The sequence below is a fragment of the Agelaius phoeniceus genome, chromosome Z (genome assembly GCF_051311805.1).
Source record: "Agelaius phoeniceus isolate bAgePho1 chromosome Z, bAgePho1.hap1, whole genome shotgun sequence".
Lineage (NCBI taxonomy): Eukaryota > Metazoa > Chordata > Aves > Passeriformes > Icteridae > Agelaius > Agelaius phoeniceus.
Window position 1 is genome coordinate 93,332,160 of NC_135303.1, and position 19,156 is coordinate 93,351,315.

The following is a 19,156-nucleotide window of genomic DNA, read 5'->3' on the forward strand; positions in this document are numbered from 1 at the left end:
GTAACTTCGCTGTAAAGTTTCAGAAGTTTTGGGAAAAACAAAGAAAAAAAGCACCAAAAAATCCCAAACCACGCTGAATCACCAATAATTTGCCTTGACATTTGTTCCCGGCACTCCCCACCCCCTGCTTGGAAATCTGCCGGCTCGGCCACGGGGAAACGCGTCCCGTGGGTGGGCAGGGCAGGGCAGGGCTGGGGCGGGCCAGGGGCGGCCCCGCGAGGATCCGGGGCCGGTGCGGCGGCGGCACAGCCCCAGAGCTGCGCGAACATGGACTGCGGAGTCATCACCTCCAAGACTGTGCTGCTGCTGCTGAGCCTCGCCTTCTGGGTACCGCGGGGCTGTCCCGGGCCGGGCGGGACGGGGTCTGGCAGGGGGACTCGCTGCTGCGGGACGTGCCCGCCATCCGGGCATGGAGCTTAGCTCTGTGTGCTCGTACATTTCTGTAGCAACGCCTAATTACGTGTTTTTAAAGAACAAGGAGATTTAGGGGGTTACGTTTCTAAGAAAAAAAAATAAGGTCAGAGCTTATTACTTTTTTTTTTGTTCGTTTTTTTCTTCGTGGCGTGTTTTTAATGTACCCGGTTTTTTAGTAGTGTTTTTAGTTAAAGCAGTCTACAGCCACGTTTTGTGATCGGAGGGAAATGAAGCCGCAAGGCGAGGGCATTGTACAAGGGCTCTGCTCTGTATTTGGGGCGAGGAGACTTTTGGGGAGGAAAACTGCTGAGAACTTTGTTCCAGCTGTGTCCTTGGCACAGTTACGGCTTTCCAAATCCCTTCCGCGATAATTATTTACAAGCGAGTGAGAAAATGAGGGTGGTTTGTATACCTTTTAGCCTAACCCGCGTTGGTCTGGGGGTGTCGGCATCGGTGGCTCTTTGCACGGCTGCCTCGCGACAGTGACAGCAGGGGCTGGTGGCTGTTCAGAAGAGCTGGGGGTTGTTCTGTAACCAGGCTGGGGCATTCTCCCTGCATGGGGAAGTTTGGAAAACCCCCACCATCACCGTGGACCGCCCTGGGACTTGTGTGCTGCTGTAGGAAGGGCCATGTCAGAGCTCAGGGGTGTCGGGCTGTGGGCTGGGGGTTCACAGCTGCTCTGTAGCACCTGGGTGTTTTCCAGATGGGGCTTTTCCAGGGATGCCCCAACCTGCCCGAGACAGCCGGGGTCTGGAGCTGCTCGGCTGGGCTGAGCTCAGCGTGGCAGCGCCCCTTGCTCTGGGTGAAGCAGGGGCTCTTCCTGAAGAGAAGAACCAAAGGTTTCCAAAGAGAGAGGCTACATGAGGAGAGAAAAAATAAGTCAAAACAAGGAATCCTGCTCGAATTAATCCCTGGGGCCTCATGGGGTGTGGTGCCATTTTGTAAAAACATGACTTGCTGCTGGCTGTGGTGAGGAGCTCGTCCCCTCCATCCTGTGCCCCCTTTATGAGGCCCAGCACAGTTTATTGCTGCATGTGCTCCATGTAGCTCCTGAGCCACTGGCACGAATGGAGCTGCAGTTGAGTCACTGCTGCACACCAGGTGACACGGTCTCACTGTGTCTGCTTGGTTTGTGGCGATTTTCTTCTGGGTTTTTTTTTGAATAGCCACAGAGAAACATCGCAGCATCCCTCTGTGGAAAGCCCCTGAGCCTCAGAACAGGTGTGCCTCAGGTTAGCATCATTGCTTGGCTTTTTGGAAATGAAACAGCCTTATATTCTCCTAAAAATGTCTCTGGTGCTTTTCCTTCTGCTGTAGGAGCACTCTCTAGTTGTGATTGGTCATCTTCTTCCATGGACGGTCAGTAATGATCCTTGTGCACCTCTCTGGCCTCTGAATTTGGGGTGACCCAGAGCAGCCCTTTGGGTTGTTTTTCATCCCAGTAAGAGCAGTGCAGCCTGGTACCTGTGGCATTTAGATGCTGCTGCCACCATTATGTGTGGTAATCACATTCCAGCAGCAGAACTGCAGAACCTGGAATTCTGGTTTAGGAGGGTGGAGATGGAGGGACTGATTCTTTTATGCTCTTGCTGAACATTTCTAACAGTCAGGGCTCTGTAAGTACAAGGCTCCAGATGATTGTGAAAACAGGATTTGCCAAGAACATCAGAGCCCTTTTCCAAGGAGTAATTCATGTCCAGACATTGCATGCTGCAGATCTTTCCCAGCTCAGAAGTGATTATGGAAAATAATTCACCACCTGCGTAGTCAGCAGATGGTGCAGATGTAGCTCTTTGACAGAAGTTATTACTTAGGAATATCCTAAAAAGGCAAAAAAGTCTCTTTTGGCTATCTGATCGTTATCATGCAGAGTGAAGGAAGTCAGATCTTCCACGATGACAAATCGGGCTTCCTAAATGAGGTGAAAAAACAGCTTTTCTCCTAAGCACCCAGCTCAGCATTGTACGTGCAGGTCATTCTGCCGATTATGGATTTATGCATAACTCCCCCCAAAAACTCGGTGATTAAAGATTATTTAATTATAAGGCTACCAGGGGTGGTGCTTCAGGCTGTGGGAGTTCTTCCCACCTCCTCTTCTGCTCTTGGGCACCTACCAATTAGGTGCAAGTGAGTGGTAGTTTTGGTAAGTGGGTGCTGGCCTGCTCCAGGTAAAGACTGGGGATGCAGGTTTATCTCATGGGTCCCAAAAGAGGGAGAGGAAGGGTCAGAGCAGACCATGATGTTCTCGGAAATGTCATTTGAGGAGGCTTTGCTGGGTGAGATGTGATGGTGCTCCTTTTGAAGGAGAGAGGTGGAATGCTGGGATTCACTTCCTGGTCCAAGGGAAGAAACTGAGAATGTTAAAACTAGATGGAAGCTTCGTGCTCCAGTATTTCTGTATAATGTGCAGTAAGCACCTTTCAGTCGCTTTTAACCTCAAAGCATGCAGCACCTTGCCCCTGTCACCTTCAGTTTCATTGTCACTGAGCAGGTCTCTGCCTTCAGAGGGGGTTTGGCGCCCACTGGTGGTCCTGAGGACTAGGAGCTGGATTTCCACCCTCCTTGTGGGTCCCCTCCAATGCGAGATATTCTGATTAATCACCAGAGGCCTGCCTTAGGTGTTTCTGCAGTGAAAATCCTGTTTCCCCAGATTTCCCATTCACTTCTAAGCAGATGTGGGCACTTCCCCAGCCTCCTTGCTTGACTTGCCCAACAGCACGGAGAAGCATACGGACAAATTCCTGCCCAGGGGACTTCAGCAGGACCAGGGGATTTGAGAGAGCAGCATTTGATCTGCAGGCAAGAAGTGCAGCCCCCTGCCATGGGCAGGAACACCTTCCACTAGAACAGGTTGCTCAAGGAATCACTATATTGCTGTGGTTCACTTTAAATGATTTTTAGTGATTTGGAGGTTTAAACTTACCCACCAGAAAAATTCCTGCATGTGTGAATTGTTTAAAATCACTCATGCCAGTAATGAGTACTTTGGGAATGCTTGCTCTGGAGCCTCAGCCAGAGAGGAATCTGGATACTTGTAATGAACAATGCACTGGATACTTTTAATGAAAAATGTATTGAATAGCAAAGGTTACATTGAGGAAGGGAAGGGGAAGGTGGTGGGAGGGTTCCTTGGGAGTTGGAACCATGGTGATTTTTAAGGTCCCTTCCAACCCCAGCCATTCTATAATTTCCAGCTCGTTTCTGAATGGTGAGAGCAGAGCAGCCACATGATGCATTGGTCACAGGATGGGGCGGATGCCTGGGCACTTTGGTGTGATCCTTTTGAGTGTGCCTGGAAAGGGTAAAGTTGTTCCTTGTTCAAAATCATTCTCCCCAAAATCAGGAAGCAGAACTGAACTGGTTTTCAGGAAAATGGGCTTTGCTGTATTGTGTAGGGGCCTCACAGACTAAATTAAAATGAAGGTGCTGGTGCTGTGTGGTCAGCACAGGGGAGGTGTTGGGACAGTGATGCAGATTCCAGGGAGCAACCTCAGCCAGAGGGTCCCTGTGGCTATGAAGGGACCCCTGGATGGCCAGGCTGTGTATCCATCCCCAAGAGCACTTTGGTCTCTTCAAAGGTCACCAAAACCCCAGTTTGACAGGCTGAGAAGGTGGGGGTGGTCAGCCTGGAGATGAGGAAGATGTGTGAAGGCCATGTGGAAATCAGCCTTCCCATGTCTGACAGGGGCTGCAAAGAAACCATAGAGGGATTCTTCGTCAGGAGCTGTAGTGATGGGAGAATGGCTTCACACTGAAAAGAGGGGAAATTCAGGGTAGATATTAGGAAGGAATTGTTCCTGTGAGGGTGGTGAGGCACTGGCATAGGTTGCCCAGAGAAGCAGAACTGTTCCAGACCAGGCTGGACAGGGCTTGGAGCACCCTGGGACAGTGGAAGGAGTCCCTGCCAATAGTAGAGGCTTTGAGTCCTAGCAAAAATGCATGTATTATATTTGAATATCTGTGTATAGGCTTGGCCCCGGGAGGTCCCGGTTGTCCTTGATGGGCTGCAGCTGCGATGTCCTTAACTGGGCTGCAGCTGTGACCAAGGAAGATAACTGGGATAAAAGGGGGTGGGAGAGCCTTGGAGGAGCCCTGACCTGAGAGAGAAAAACATGCAGAAGAAGGAGTCTGTGCTGTGAAGGTCTGCAGCCATGAGAACACACGGAGGAGGTATGGACTTTAGAAATCCGATAACAACGGTATGGGACTCTAGAAACAGAACAACAACACCTGCCCATGGCAGGAGGTGGAGCTGGGTGAGTTTTACAGGTCCTTCCCACCCAAACCCTTCTGGGATTCTGTGGTTCCATGTTGTGGAAAGTGCATGTGGTAATTACAAGGGCTCATTTTGGTACCTCTGTAGCAAGATTTAGGATTAGCTCTGCTGTGATTTAGGTGCACCTTGGTTTAGTTGCAGCATCCAGTGTCTGAGCCTGGAGCAGCTGATTGAGAAATTGGGGTGGTTCGGAAGGCAAATATTGAACTATAGGGTGTTTTGTGTCCAGACAGGCTGCTCAGATCCAAAACAGCCTGGCACTCGCTGATAAATCAATCCATGCTCAGCTGAAGTTACAGTCTCTGCAGATCATGTCCTGCAGTTTGTGTATTTGGGGAGAATACAAGTGGAAATGGGGGTTCTGACAAGTGGAAATGGGTTTCTCCTCCTCTTGGTCCTGTTGCCTCTGTGATTGTGATTAACAGCAGCACCATAGCCCCAAGGCAGGGGTTTAAGCATTAGGAACTGGGGCAGGATTCCTTGCTTTGCACTTCTGTACAGTGTCTCTGTGAGGACATGCCACCATTTCTGCTTTTTAGGTATATGCTGGCTTTTAGGGATGGAAAAATAACCTTGGAATTAGGCTTGGAGAACAGAAGGCACCGTGCTGAAACAACACTTAGAGTGGACATTTCCTTAGTATAGCTTGAAAACAAGCCCACTACACCCAGAATCCCCTCTGAGTGTGTGGTTTTGCAGCATGTAAACTGCAAGAAAATGTGGGTTTAGGTTTGGGGATTTTTTTTCTCCTGAAAGAGAGACATAGGTTTTCAGAGCCCTTTGGCAGCTGCTCATTGTTTTCATTTGAGGAAGAAAAGGAAAAAGCAAGCACTTCCCACCATACCCAGCAAGCAGCCTGAGGTGTATTTTGAGGGCAGGCTGAAACATGCCCCACAGCTGTAAATCCCAGCTGAATATTTGGGTGTAACAGACCTTGATGAGTCTGCTGTGGCTTGGTATAACTTGGCTCAGAACAATTGTCTGGGTGCTGTCCCACCTCTGTAGCTCACCTGAGGAAACTGATTTGAAGGTTTTAGTTTGAGGGTAATGACTGGCATGAGATTGGCAGGAGTTCCCTCCTGGGGTTGTTGGTGCTGCTGGAATCGAGGGCAGCCTGTTGGAGCTCACAGCTTTGGTGCTTTTTGCTCCAATCCAAAGCCAGCTTGCTGAGTTCAGTGGTTTTTATTATTTTGTAAATCAGCGTTTTCACAATGTGAAGATCTGAGGGAACACAGCAAGTTTGTGTGCCAACAGGAGACCCCATCCTGCCTCCAGCCCTGGCTCCAGCAGCACGAGGAGCTGGAGCTGCTGCAGCCAGTGCAGAGGAGGCCACGGAGCTGCTGCCAGGGCTGGAGCCCCTCTGCTCTGGAGCCAGCCTGGCACAGCTGGGGCTGCTCAGCTGCACAAGAGAAGGCTCCAGGGACACCTCAGAGCCCCTGCCAGGGCCTCCAGGGGCTCCAGCAGAGCTGCACAGGGACTGGGGACAAGGCCTGCAGGGACAGCAGCCAGGCAATGGCTCCCACTGCCAGAGGGCAGGCACAGATTTTGGGCTCTTGGCAATTAGGAATTGCTGGCTGGGAGGGTGGGCAGGCCCTGGCACAGCAGCCTTGCTGGCTCGCCTGTGCTTGCCCAAATGATGCTGTCAGTGCCCAGGGCCAGTGAGCACAAGCTGAAGCACAGGATGGTCCCTCTGAACATCAGGAACCTTTTTCACTGCAAGGGTGACCAAGCACGGTCACACACCGTCCTGGGTGAAGCCAGAGAACACAAACGTGGCAGTACCTGATTTATCATTTAGAGAAATTAATACCGTAAGCAGGGTAGGAAACGGTAGCTGAAGCCAGGAGGCCCCTTCCAGCTGGCAGAGTTCTAAATCCAGGATGGAAAAGGGAGAGAAAGTTGTGCACGTGGGATGGGAGGTGCTGAGCTGGGGTTGCTCTCATTGCTGGGAGAAACCAGCTTTGCCTTGGGCAAGAGACCCTCAGTTCTGGGAAGTGCCTGGTCCGTGTGGGCCAAGGGGAGTTTTAAACTTGTTAAAATGAGGATAAAGTAAGGAAAGCTTTCTCAAAAGTGCTCAGTGTCTTTATTTTTCTCTAAAATCTTTAGAAAACCTTTTGCTTCCCTGAAAATGGAGTAGTGCAGCAGCCAGGGAAGACTTGAAACTGTGGCGGTGAATGGGAAGAATAAATCTTGTAGTACAATAAATCAGCAAGGGAGCCAGATAGTAATTCTCTTTGCCATGCAAGCTGGCTGTTGGGTAATAAAATACATTATTTATGGAGGATATGTGCAAAATCTTTTGAGCAGAAGATTTACCTGTCAAGGTAAATCAAAACCACTTCTTATACACAGAAAAAAAGCCAAAAAACAAAGACATGGAATGTCTTCTGTGTTAAGGAGAGGATGGGCAGCTGTAACTGAGGCCAGTGTTGCTGGGGGCTGACTCTAGATATGAGAGACATGGGGGCAGCACAGTCGTACTAATTCTAATGGGCAAAGTAATAATTAAAGAATAATTGAAGTAACAATTTTCATCTGACTATGCAAAGATACTGGTAAAAAAAAAGTGGGATTTGAGCCTTCAAATTAACTCAGGCAGCTCTGTGAGATGACTGTCTAATGATGAGTTAGGTGGCAGTGGTTCAGAAAGGGTTTGTGGGGCTATTCATAGTTCTTCCAGTTTGTATTTGAAGTTGTTTGCTGTGGAAGACAGCCTCTCTTACTGTGTCATGAAAAATGGTATTATTTCTCTTATCTGTCTTTGCCTATAGAAAGTTAATGGTATAGGAAAAATCCAGCCAGCCTGAGTTTTGTGCTGTGGTGGATATTAGTGCTGGCCCTGGGAAAGTCCCATTGGACAAAGAAGAAATGTCTGTAAGTCTCAGAGCCTCAGTTTTTTACTGTACAGAGGCTGCATCTTGCTGGACACACAGGGTGAATTCGGAATTCAGCCTGTTCTTAAGTTTCTCCTTTTAACACTACAGCTTTGTTACTCTGTATTTTTAATTTTCCAGCCTTTTCAAAATAAAGTCTTGTACCAGTTTGCAGTAACAGATCAAGTCATAGAATCAACACTCTGAAATAGGAGGATGCTGGGAGAAACCTTTTAAAAAGTACCCCAAATCCTCCAAGCAGCACACACTGCCTTTTAACATCACAGTTGGTAGTTTGGCTCCTTTGCTGTACCTTATCTGGGTTTGGCAGGGGACAAAGAAGCCTGTGCTGATAACTGTGAACGAACACTAACCTCTGTTCTCAGCCATCACATAAGGCTGGCTTATGAAAACACAGAAGTAAAGGTGGAAAAGCACCTGTTCTGCCTCACTGATAGAAAAAAAAAAAAAGATATATGTATATATATATATATAAAACATTTGCATGTATTTCAGAGCAGTGGTATAGAGGAAGCTTTAAGCAGCCCCTTCTATGTCTGTGATTAAGTGGCATGAAGTATTTGCATGGCTAAAAGCCTCCTGAAAAGGGTAGGGACTTTTGGTCATCAGCATATAAAAAGAGTGGAACACAAAGAGGCTTGTTGCATTTTTAAAAAGTACATAAAATTAGTGTTTTCCAGCAGCTGTCCTGTTCTTCATCAGTGAGACAGTGCAGGGTTCTGTTTCATGGGCAGGAGTGAATATTCACGGTGCTGTGTGTGCGTTATGTGACTGAGAGTCCTCCCCCCGTGTTGTGTTTGTCCTCTGTGCACCTGCTTCCCTGGCTCGGCTGGGCATGGAAGGGCTTGGTGAGCCCAGGCCCTGCCCAAACCTCAGCCTGGGAAAGTCTGCTGACTGTCACAGCTCAGCTTTCTTCTCTCTCAGCCACGAAGAGTTCACTTTTTCACACTCAAATAGTTCTTCTGCTTTCTGTCAAGGGTGTGGGGAATGAAAAATTGAGTGATGCGGGCGCTAGGTCCCTGAAGGGTGCAAGCCGTGGGGGCGAGGCAGCAGAGCTGCTGCAGCTCTGTTGCCCAGCTGTGGAAAGGGGTTTTCTTGCAAAATTTCCTTTTGCCTCATCTCGTCATCTTAATGACTTAAGGAAGTCACCAGCACTGTAAAGAAACAGGAGCAGTTTCCTGGCGGCCGGTGAGTCAGCGGGGGCGGCGAGGGCAGGGCAGGGTCAGGGGTGGGTGTTGTGCTGGCTCTGGGTGGCCCAGGGGAGCTGCTTCTCCCGGATCCACCCTGAGTCACCCTGGGCTGCCCGTGCCAGGGTTTGTGCCACATTGTGTGAGCCTGCTGGGTACTGGGCCTGGCTGCAAGCACGCTGACAAGCAGGAGAGCAGCAAAAAGTGTGACAAAATGTGTATTTCTTGGCATAATCCCAGCATCATTGTGTGTCTTTTTGGATGGGTTTGAGGAGGTGACTGGCTAATCATGGAAAAGGAGGTATTTGACCTATTCCTCCTCAAAAGTAATTGCTCAAACTGGCCTTTATGTTTGTGTGATTGTTTACTTTTTGAGACCCAACAGAAACCTAATCAGACATACTTTGAGATCCATGTTTTGCAATACAAAGGACTTGTCCTTCCAGAGAAGTACATCTTAGTACATCTCATCTTAGATCTAGGAATGGGCTGTACATTTTGTGATGTTGGGGTGAAACAAATCCCTCCACCAGATTCTGAATTTTCCTTGAACTCTGGAAAGGCTCAAGGGAAGAGTTCTGATTTAAGTTCTGAAGTATTTTTCATCTATGCTTTCATCTATGCTTGTCTCTGGGACTCACCTGCAAAAATCAGGGAAGAGGTCATTATCTGTGATGCCTTCTATTCCTAAGTGATCCTGCTCTTCAAGGCTTCAGGATTTTTCCCACTGAATTAAAAAGCATGGGTGAAGTTGTGGCAGTACCTGTGGGGGAAAAGGTCATCTTCCTTTAAGTCTTTTCCCAAAGACTTCTGGTTTTGCCTCATTATGCTTCCTTTTTCTGCTTGAAAGCAGAAGCTTGGAAATTTTAGTAAACTTCTTGCTGGTTGTGCTTTGTCTCTGACATTCCTGAGTATTGCAATAACACCCACTGTGAAAGTGCTTTCTATTTGAGGTCCTTGAACTTAACACTAGACCTTCTGGTTTTGTCTTGCGGTCATGGAGCTTTGCTGGTCCTGGCTTTAGGAGCCTTTTGTGAATTGGCTTCATAATTTATTTTTTTTCTTAATTCTTGGCAGCCTTTTACTTGCAGCAAGGTCTTTCTTAGCTCCCCACAGCTGGGGAGCTTTGTTCTTTAGCATGCCCTGTGCTGCTTCCTTTGCATTGCCTTTTGAGCCCACTGGAAATGGATGGAAAATGAAGTATGGATGAAAAATGAAGAATGTTTCTTCACCATGGTGGAGGGGGACTTTGGAAAATACACTGGAGTGACAGGACAAGGTGGAATGGCTTCCCATTGCGAGAGGGTGGAGTGAGATGGGATATTGGGAAGGAATCATTCCCTGTGGTTGTGATGGTGGTGGTGAGACCCTGGCACAACTTTGCTTTCCCCACTGTGACTGTCCTTGCCCAGATGATGCTGTTTCAGAGCAGAGAATAGGTGGACAGACACGTGCATCAAGCCTTCCAGGCCAGAAATACAGGATACACTTTTTGGGTCATGCACCTTCATTCTTTTTGTGCAACTGAAGGCAAAGGAGGATGGAGGTGACGAGTCCCCACCTCCACCTTTACTGTGGCAGCAGCTCTCTGGCCACAGAGAGGAACAAACAACTTTCCCAGAGCCATGCCTGGGAAAGGCTGTGAGAAGATCAGAGAAAAAAATGATAAACAATTCTTATCTTCATTTGCTGCACCTGTTGTTTTGAACATGTGGAATGTGTTATGGAGATTTGTTTACCAAAGGGTGGTTTCTTAATTAGCCAATGGTGATGGTGTTTGGATTGGAGGACCAATCAATTCCACCTGTAGCAAACTAGGGTATAAAAAAGCAATGTGTTTCTTAATAAATTAAATTATCAGCCTTCTGTGAATACACGGAGTCTATGTTGATTATTACCAAGCTGGGGGCCCGTTGTTGGACACTTTACTGCTGCTGCCATTTCAAGAACTTTTCCTGTCCTACTTTCAGCTCAGAAACAGAACATTGAGGGAGAAGGTGAGGTTGCTCCTGCTCAACTCCTCACTCCTGTGGTGAAGTGAGAAGGCAGCGATGCCCTTTGAGAGAAAGTGGTCTCATCCTTTCCCTGCATCCCTAAAAAGGGGTGACAGGAAAAAGTCATGGTCACCCTACACCTCTGGACAGGGAAATAGGAAAGACATTTCCCTCAAAGAGAGGAAAAATGAAAGGAATCTTTAGCAACCACTTTCATCATTAGCATATTTGAAAACCCAGTGCATGTAGAGAAGAAAAACAAACAACCTGAGAATTAAGACTTGGCAACCCTATTCCTTTTCCTGATATCCCACTTTGCAGAGGACCTGCTGTATCTGAGCCCCAGTGCAGCAGGACCTTGCAGTGTCAGTACTGAGTGTCTGGCTTCATCACTTGGTGCATCTGACCCCAGTAATTCTGGGGTACAGACAGCATCCAGGAATGCAGGATTATGGGATGGGAGCTGTCTGAAACAAAGGATGCTCCTGCACTTGGAGGTAATTGAAGGGCAGGCAGCAGACCTGGCTGGAGGGGAAAGAGCCAAACAAGGTCAAGGAATTAGCAAGTCCCAGCTCCAGCATGAGGAGTGTTTGATTAATTAGAACGTACAGTGCAGTTTGTTACAGGGAGGTAACAAACTGCTCCAAGGCTGCGTGATGAAATCCGGCTGTGACCTGTTGAAAACAATCTGGATGGTTTCCTTCAAGTTTCCAGAATGTGAATACGGGGGGTGCTTCCTTCTCCTTGTGCTGCAGGATTACAGAGCATGGATGAGCCACCCTGGCTCTTGAGAGATTTTTTTTTGTGCCACCAGCAAGGGCATGGCTGAGCCTTTTGGTGTTGTTTCCAGGGCTATACCCAGTCCAGTGGGGAAAAGTCTTTGGTCTCCAGGGCAGCTGCCACTGGTGTGCTCTACCTTGGCCTCAGTCAGCAAAGCATCCTTCTGGGAGAGAGATTATTTTAGAGAGTTTCCTCCAGGAAAAGGAGAGACTGTTTTGCTGAGACTAGGTACATTTGTGCCTGCCTTAGTGGTTAATGAGAATGCAAAGGATAAGGTATTTAAAAAAAAAAAAAAAACAAAAAACACAACAACCTTGTGGTGATCTGATTCCTGCTAATGCAGCCTTGGGTGGGATGTAGTGTGAGCTTGGCATTCTGCAAAGACACTGATGCAAGTCTACAGACACTAGCCTTTCACCTGAGTTCCTGTGGTGCCTTATTAGCAAGGGAGTTATACAGTGAATTTTGCCTTCTCTGTGTTCAAGTTTTGATGCCTAGATTAGGTAATAGTTTCAGATTCAGCGTTTTTTTCCATCTAGTTCTTTGCACACTGTAGCCATTATTTCTAAAATCTCTATTAGAAAACAATCCATGGTTAGTTTCCAGATCAGAGGCCTAATAAATATCTGCTAATCACTTTTCCTAACTGCATTTCAGGCGGCAGCTGCAGGCCTCAGCTATGTTGGGGCGTACGTCATCAACACCTACAAGAGCTACGACAACTTTCTGCAGGACAAGTACGCTCTGCTGCCAGCCGTGATCATAATTTGCGTGGCCGTGGTGATGTTCATCATCGGGCTGATCGGCTGCTGCGCCACCTTCCGCGAGTCTCGGGTCGGCCTGGGGCTGGTGAGTGTCACTGCGGGGCCGCTGCCACCGTCCGCGGGTGTCGCCTGCCTCCCGCCGGCAGGGGAGCTGCTCGGCCGGACCTCGGGAGGCGAACACAGGGAAAGGTCGTGGTGATACGCGCTGCTGAAGCACTGCTGGTTTGGGGCGAGTCACCTGCAGCTGGGACGCCCCGATCCGCCCCATCTGGCGCGGGGAAGATGAGTGCGGGAGCAAGTTTTGAGGAGTGAGGTGGTGAAGGAACAGGAGGAAATATGAGTTTCTAAGCAACCAAACCAGATGTGTATCAGTGTTTCTGCAGACTTTAATCCTCATGCCTTGACTGCTCACAGAATTACTTTTAGAAATCCAGAAAGGTTCACTTAGAGTAGCTTCATGCCCCAGGTCATGCCCCAAAGGCAATGTGAGCCAACAAGGAGTGCACAACGTACCTGACTCAGCTGCTGGTTTATCTGTGTGCTCTCCCCTTTGACATCCACCTTGTGAAGTGTTCCACAGGCTCTTCACACAGGTCACACCATGGCAGTGTTCAGGATCAGGCACAGAGCCTGTGGAGCCACAGTCATCGTCCCAGCCACGCACAGCAATCCTCGAAACGCTTGGGTTGGACAGGACCTTAAAGCTCATCCAGTTCCAAACCCTTTTCCATGGGCAGGGAGAGCTTCCACTAGACCAACCAATACAACCAGGTTGCTCCAAACCCTGTCCAACCTGGCCTTGAACAATTCCAGGGGTGAGGCAGCCACAGCTTCTTCTATTCTAAATTATCTTCTGGGAACTATTTTGATTAGAGAGGCAATAAGAGATAACGATCACTTACTGCTGTAAATGAATATGTATTGTGGAGTTGAATTCAAGTGCTGTGGGATTTTCTCTTACTGCCTCTCTCTTTTATTTTCAGTTCTTGGCCATTATCCTGGTTATCTTCATTGCAGAAGTGTCCGCTTTTGTCTTGGGATTTGTTTACAGGGAAAAGGTAAGTTAAGAATTTTTAGCATCTCTGTCCCAACATAAAAGTAAAGAACAGATCTCATGTTGTCTGATCATTCCAGTTTATCTGTTTGGTTTTTTACTTCATCCACTGTCCTGCAACATGCAGAGCAAATGGGGATGGGAATGTCTTTGCTGGGAACACAGTGAATATATAAAGTACCTGGCAGATATCACAACAGTCTCTGAGCTGGATTAAACAGTTGTTGATGCTCCCAAAGGAGGGCTTTTCCATCAAGGGCAGCAAGCTTCTACCCAGGAACATGATTCTGGCTAAGGGCCACCGGAATTTTGTCTAAAACATTACTTGATTTTTCTTATTTCTTATTTCCCCCCCGACTTATTTGAGATAGAGATCTTCTGCAGTTTCTACCAGCAGATAAAATATTCAGCTCTCACATTATAACCATCTGCATTGTTTTTCTCTGTCGAAACAGGTAAAAACTGATGTGCAAGGTACAATGCGCTCTGTCTTTGAGAAGTATGATGGCAAAAACCCAGAGTCTACAGTTGTGGATTACTTGCAAGAACAGGTAAGAAAATATCTAGGCATTGTTTGGAAAAGAACGGAAAAAACCAAGGAATTTAGGCTGGGAAAGGTGGGGAGAGGATGAGTGGGACAGTATCCTGGAGCTTGGCTCTGTGTTTAGTTCTCCAAGGCAGCTGAGGTTGCTCCTCACTTTGCAGAGCTGGTGTGTTCAGGCTGCGGGTGTGACATTCATGATGTCAGGGATGTGATTGATGTGAGTGACATTTGCATCACAGCAAATAAGTGCACAGGAATAGCTGCTGCTGAGAACACCACACCATAAAATAGTGAGATGATGGAAGACTCTACTCTGCAACTTGTCACCTTCCTGTTGGAGCTGTCACAAAGAATAAACTAAGAGGGATGTAATAATGTGTGGAGATTGATTTATTACATCTGTGATTGTTTTCCTGAAGCACCGCTGCTTGTAAATCTGCTGCAAACTACTGGCAGCTCTGGCTATGCCTAAGAGAAGTTTAACTCACCACGAGCATTCATATATACGAACATGTATTATATATATAATGTAACTAGTAATACATATGTATAATGTCATGTAACAGTAACTGCTGTGTCACTGTCCTGTGTTTGGTAGCTTCAATGCTGTGGGGTTAAGAACTACAGCGACTGGACAACCACCCAGTGGTTTAATTCCACTGGGAACAACAGTGTTCCTCAGAGCTGCTGCCAGCAAGAGGCCAAGAACTGCACTGGGCACCTGGATCAGCTGCAGGAACTCAACACACGGGTGAGGATGAGGGGCTCGGGGTCACAGCCGGGCCATGTTCATTTTCAGCCAGGTGGAACCATGGAGGGAAGCACGCCAGGCACAGTTTAGGGATATAGCTGTGGTTGTTTAAACAGATCTGGGGCAGGGAAACAGCTCATCTGGGATTGACCTCGCTGAATCTGGAGGATGACAATGCTCTGAGGGCTGGAGCCCCTCTGCCCGGGAGCCTGGCACAGCTGGGGCTGCTCACCTGCACAAGAGAAGGCTCCAGGGACACCTCAGAGCCCCTGCCAGGGCCTCAAGTTTGCCTGTAAGGAAGATGAGGTCAAACATTTTAGCAGGGGACCTGTTGCAACAGGACAAGGGGTAATGGTTTTAAGCTAGAAGAGGATCAGTGTAGATCAGATATGAGGATAGGGAGGCCCTGGCCCAGGGTGCCCAGAGCAGCTGTGGCTGCCCCTGGATCCCTGGAAAGTGCCCAAGGCCAGGTTGGACAGGGCTTGGAGCAGCCTGGGACAGTGGAAGGTGTCCCTGCCATGGCAGGGGAGTGGAGCTGAATGATCTTTAAAGTCCCTTCCAAACCAAACCACTCTGTGATTCCAAACTCCATACCGAGTTCTCCAGTCTGGGGCATAAGCCCTAAGCTGATTTTTATAGATACCATTGTTGGCCATTCTGGCTCTGAGTTTTGGGCTCTTGTTTAAATGACCAGAGCCAGAGGAAATTCAGATGCAACAAATGTCAGTAAATTGCAGTTTGTCAGTGCCTCTCCTCATGCAGGAGGAAATAAGCTATCAGGTCTGCAAGACAAGAATGGAGTTCCTCAGACCTGCAGTGCTGATTAGACAGGCCTTACCAGGCCCTGCTGCCTTGGGAGAGCTGGGGGGAAATAATACAAACTTCCAGCTGGATGAACACCTTTTAACATGTTTTTACCTTTCTCTTTCACGGCAGGGCTGTGCACAGGAGCTGGAGTCTGGGCTGCAGAGCGTTATCAGCTATGCCATGCTTGTAATCCTGGGGTTTGCCATCGTAAAGGTAAATGCTCCTGCCTCTTCCCTCACGGAAAATAGTAGCTTGCCCTTGGACCTCAGGTCTTCTTCATCTTCACCATCCTAACAGCCTACAGCTTTCTTCTGCCTCTGGAGGAGACTCAGTCCTCTGTTCCTCACTTGTATTTTGCCCACTGTCTCTGTTTCATCTGCCTCACAATGATGGGAGGGATTCAAAAGACAGTAGGGGATTTGGGATGGAAATTCAATGTGGAATCCATTTTATCATAGTCACAGTATCCCAGGATGGTTTGGGTGTTAAGGGACCTTAAAGCCCATCCAGTGCCACCCCTGCCATGTGCAGGGACACCTCCCACTGTCCCAGGTTGCTCCAAGCCCTGTCCAGCCTGGCCTTGGGCACTGCCAGGGATCCAGGGGCAGCCACAGCTGCTCTGGGCACCCTGGGCCAGGGCTGCCCACCCTCCCAGCCAGCAACTCCTCAATATCCCATCTGTCCCTGCCCTCTGGCCCTGGGAAGCCATTCCTGGCACTCCTTGTCCAAAGGTGTGCTTAAATAGTTCGGAGAACTCATCCCCAAACAATCCTAGCCTTTCACTGAAATTTTCCCCATGGCAAGATAACTAGTAATTAATGTGAATGTATTAATTAATGCAACAAACCAGAGAGGAGACACTCCAGCCGGAACTATTACTGGGAATTGGTATGCAAAAATAACACTTTATGCAGATGTATTTTTAAATGAGTTTTTTTCATATGATGAAGTCATCCACTGTGTGGGTGTTTAGCCTGACAACTGAAACAGAAACACAGCAGGGCTAAGTCCCTTGTGCATTCCCTCTTTTCCAGTTCTTCGGCATGCTGAGCGTCTGTGTGCTTACTTGCAAGAAAGAAGAAAGTGGATATCAGCCTCTTTACTCTGGGGTGTTTGCTTAATAAACTGAGAAGAGCAACCTTGCTTCCTGATGATGAAACTGACTTGTGATCGTCCCACAGCTTTCTGAAACGTTATGCTAAGTTTGGACCTGTGACTATCTGTAGCACTGGGTGGTGTAGTAGGCTCCAGAAAGAAACTTTCTTCTGACCTTCTTTCCTCTGCCCTGAAAACATGCAGCAGAAACTTTATCTTTTAATCAATAAACTAGTGGAGACCTCACGAGGGGTTTCAGTTGCCTGCACAAACCTCAGATCATTACCATGATGTGGTTTAAACAATAAAAGAAACTTCTGAATGCCAGGTTTAAATACTCTTCACAGGCATGGGGATCAGTAGTATGGTTTTTTTCTATGTCTGATTGTGCAGTTTCAGGTTTTTTCCCTTTTCTTATGTCACATGTTGTAATTCTGTTTACTGCAGAGGTTGTTAGGCAAGACAACCCCACACTTAAAGTCTAGAACAAGCATTTGTGTGGTTTGGAGCAGCTAGCAAACATGAAAAACCCCAGGTTTTGAGCTTTTGGACTCAGAACTGTCTCTTTTGGTTTGTTTTTAATCTCTTGATTATTGACATTAAAAATTCCTTATGAAGCAGGGCTTTTGAACATTTTCTTCCTCCTTTTTCTATGGTTTGCCTGGGGGAATTAGTGCCACGTTTCCACCCTGACCATGCTTTTCTGCTAAAATACTAAAAAGATATATTCTTGTACTAAGCAATTTCAATAATATGCTGTAGCACTGCTTTTGTACATTTCTGTTCTCCTTAGTTCTGCTGGACACAGATTGGATTGTATCCCTGCTTTAACACAGTCCTTCTTTAACTCGTTTGTATGTTAATCTGTTTATAAGCTCTTCAGAATTTTGGGGATAAAGAACAGAGGGAACTGTGAGCTTTTATGTATCAAGGAATTGTGGAAAAGCAAGACATTCTGCTGATTCCTTCCTTGGAGAGATAAGCAGTCTGTCCTCAGTAAAATAAACCTTTATATTTGTAGCTAAAAAGAAAAAAAAATAGCTTGGGATCAGTGTAAACTGTTTAATTATCTCCGTCCCTACCCCAAGAGATAAAAAAGCAGTAATGGGTAACAATGTCCTATAGAAGACACACCAGCATGATCATGTGTATGTTGAAAACTGAATTTTTATTGAGGGCTTTGTCTTCTGTTAAATGCTGAAATAAACTGAATTTATACAACCAAGTAATAAATAGTGAGGCAGTTGTTGGTCGATGCTATCTATCACAATTCTCTGGAGGGAGTGAAGTCCTCAGGGGCGGAACCAGAGCGGGGGGCTGAGGACGCTGCCTCAGAGAGATCCCGCCCGGCTCCCTCAGCAATTCCGCCTTTCGTTCCCGCTCTCCTCAGCGATCCCGCCTCCCTGCGCGTCCGGCTCTCCTCAGCGACCCGGCCTCCCTCAGGGATCCCGCTTTCCCCTCCCGCCCGGTTCCCTGACCGATCCCCTCGGCAATCCCGCCTTCCGCCTTTCCTTCCCGTTCCTCTCAGCAATCCCGCCTTCTTTGCCGCTCCCCTCAGCGATCCCGCCTCCCTTCGCGCTCGGCTGCCCTCAGCGACCTGGCCTCCCCTATCGCCCCCCTCAGGGATCCCGCTTTCCCTTCCCGCCCGGTTCCCTGACCGTTCCCCTCAGCAATTCCGCCCTTCCTTCCCATTCCCCTCAGCAATTGCGCCTTCCTTCCGTTCCCCTCAGCAGCCCCGCCTTCCGCCCTTCCTTGCCGCTCTTCTCGGTGATCCCGCCTCTCTTCCCCCCTCCTGGCCTTCCTGCCCTGCTTCCCTTAGCAGCCCCCACCTCCTTCCCTTCCCTTCCCTTCCCTTCCCTTCCCTTCCCTTCCCTTCCCTTCCCTTCCCTTCCCTTCCCTTCCCTTCGTCACCGTTCCCGCCTTCCCTCTCGTTCCCCTCCCGCTGTCCTTTATGACTTTCAGGTTTTTTCTCGCCTTTTGTAAACGTAACTTATGTGAAATTACTTGTACGAGAGAAGTTTGCCTAGTGAAGGAAAGAGCTTGTTTCAAGCCGTGCGTTAAGATTACATCACCCAAATAAATGGGCATTAGGTGGGCGGAGAATATGCAGTAAGCGGGCGTGTTCATGTGAACTTTACTGTATAACAGATGTAACTTTTTACCCCTTGGCAAGCTGATGAGTGGGAACGTCCTCCTCACACGCTGCGCTGAATAAACAACGTCTTGTTTCTAAGGTGAACTCTGTGTCTTTGTTCACAGAGCTCCTAAAAACGACAACACCTTCCACACTCCCGCTCCCCCCAGAGCTCCCGCCTCACGCCCTTCCTCCTAGTCCCTCCAGACTCACAGAATTATAGTCAAAGGTTGGAAAAGACCTCCGAGATCGTGCCGAACCTATGACTGATCCCCTTTTGTCACCCAGACCACAGCACTGAGTGCCATGTCCAGGCGTTCCTTGGACACCTCCAGAGATGAGGACTCCAAACCTCCCTGGGCAGCCCCTTCCAATGGCCAGAACGCCTTTTCCATGAAGAAATTCCTCCCGAAGTCCAACCTGAGCCTCCCATGGCGCACCTTGAGACCATATCCCCTTGTC

General features: G+C 48.2%; 1 protein-coding gene across 1 annotated transcript; it reads left to right on the forward strand.

Moving 5' to 3' along the window:
• The first annotated feature begins 201 nt into the window (after positions 1 to 201).
• LOC129132705 (tetraspanin-36-like) lies at positions 202 to 17,793 on the forward strand. Its single transcript, XM_054652110.2, has 7 exons — positions 202 to 327; positions 12,203 to 12,394; positions 13,293 to 13,367; positions 13,819 to 13,914; positions 14,506 to 14,658; positions 15,595 to 15,678; positions 16,500 to 17,793. The coding sequence occupies exons 1-7, from the start codon at positions 268 to 270 to the stop codon at positions 16,584 to 16,586; spliced, it is 747 nt and encodes a 248-aa protein (XP_054508085.1). The 5' UTR covers positions 202 to 267; the 3' UTR covers positions 16,587 to 17,793.
• The last annotated feature ends 1,363 nt before the right edge of the window (positions 17,794 to 19,156 follow it).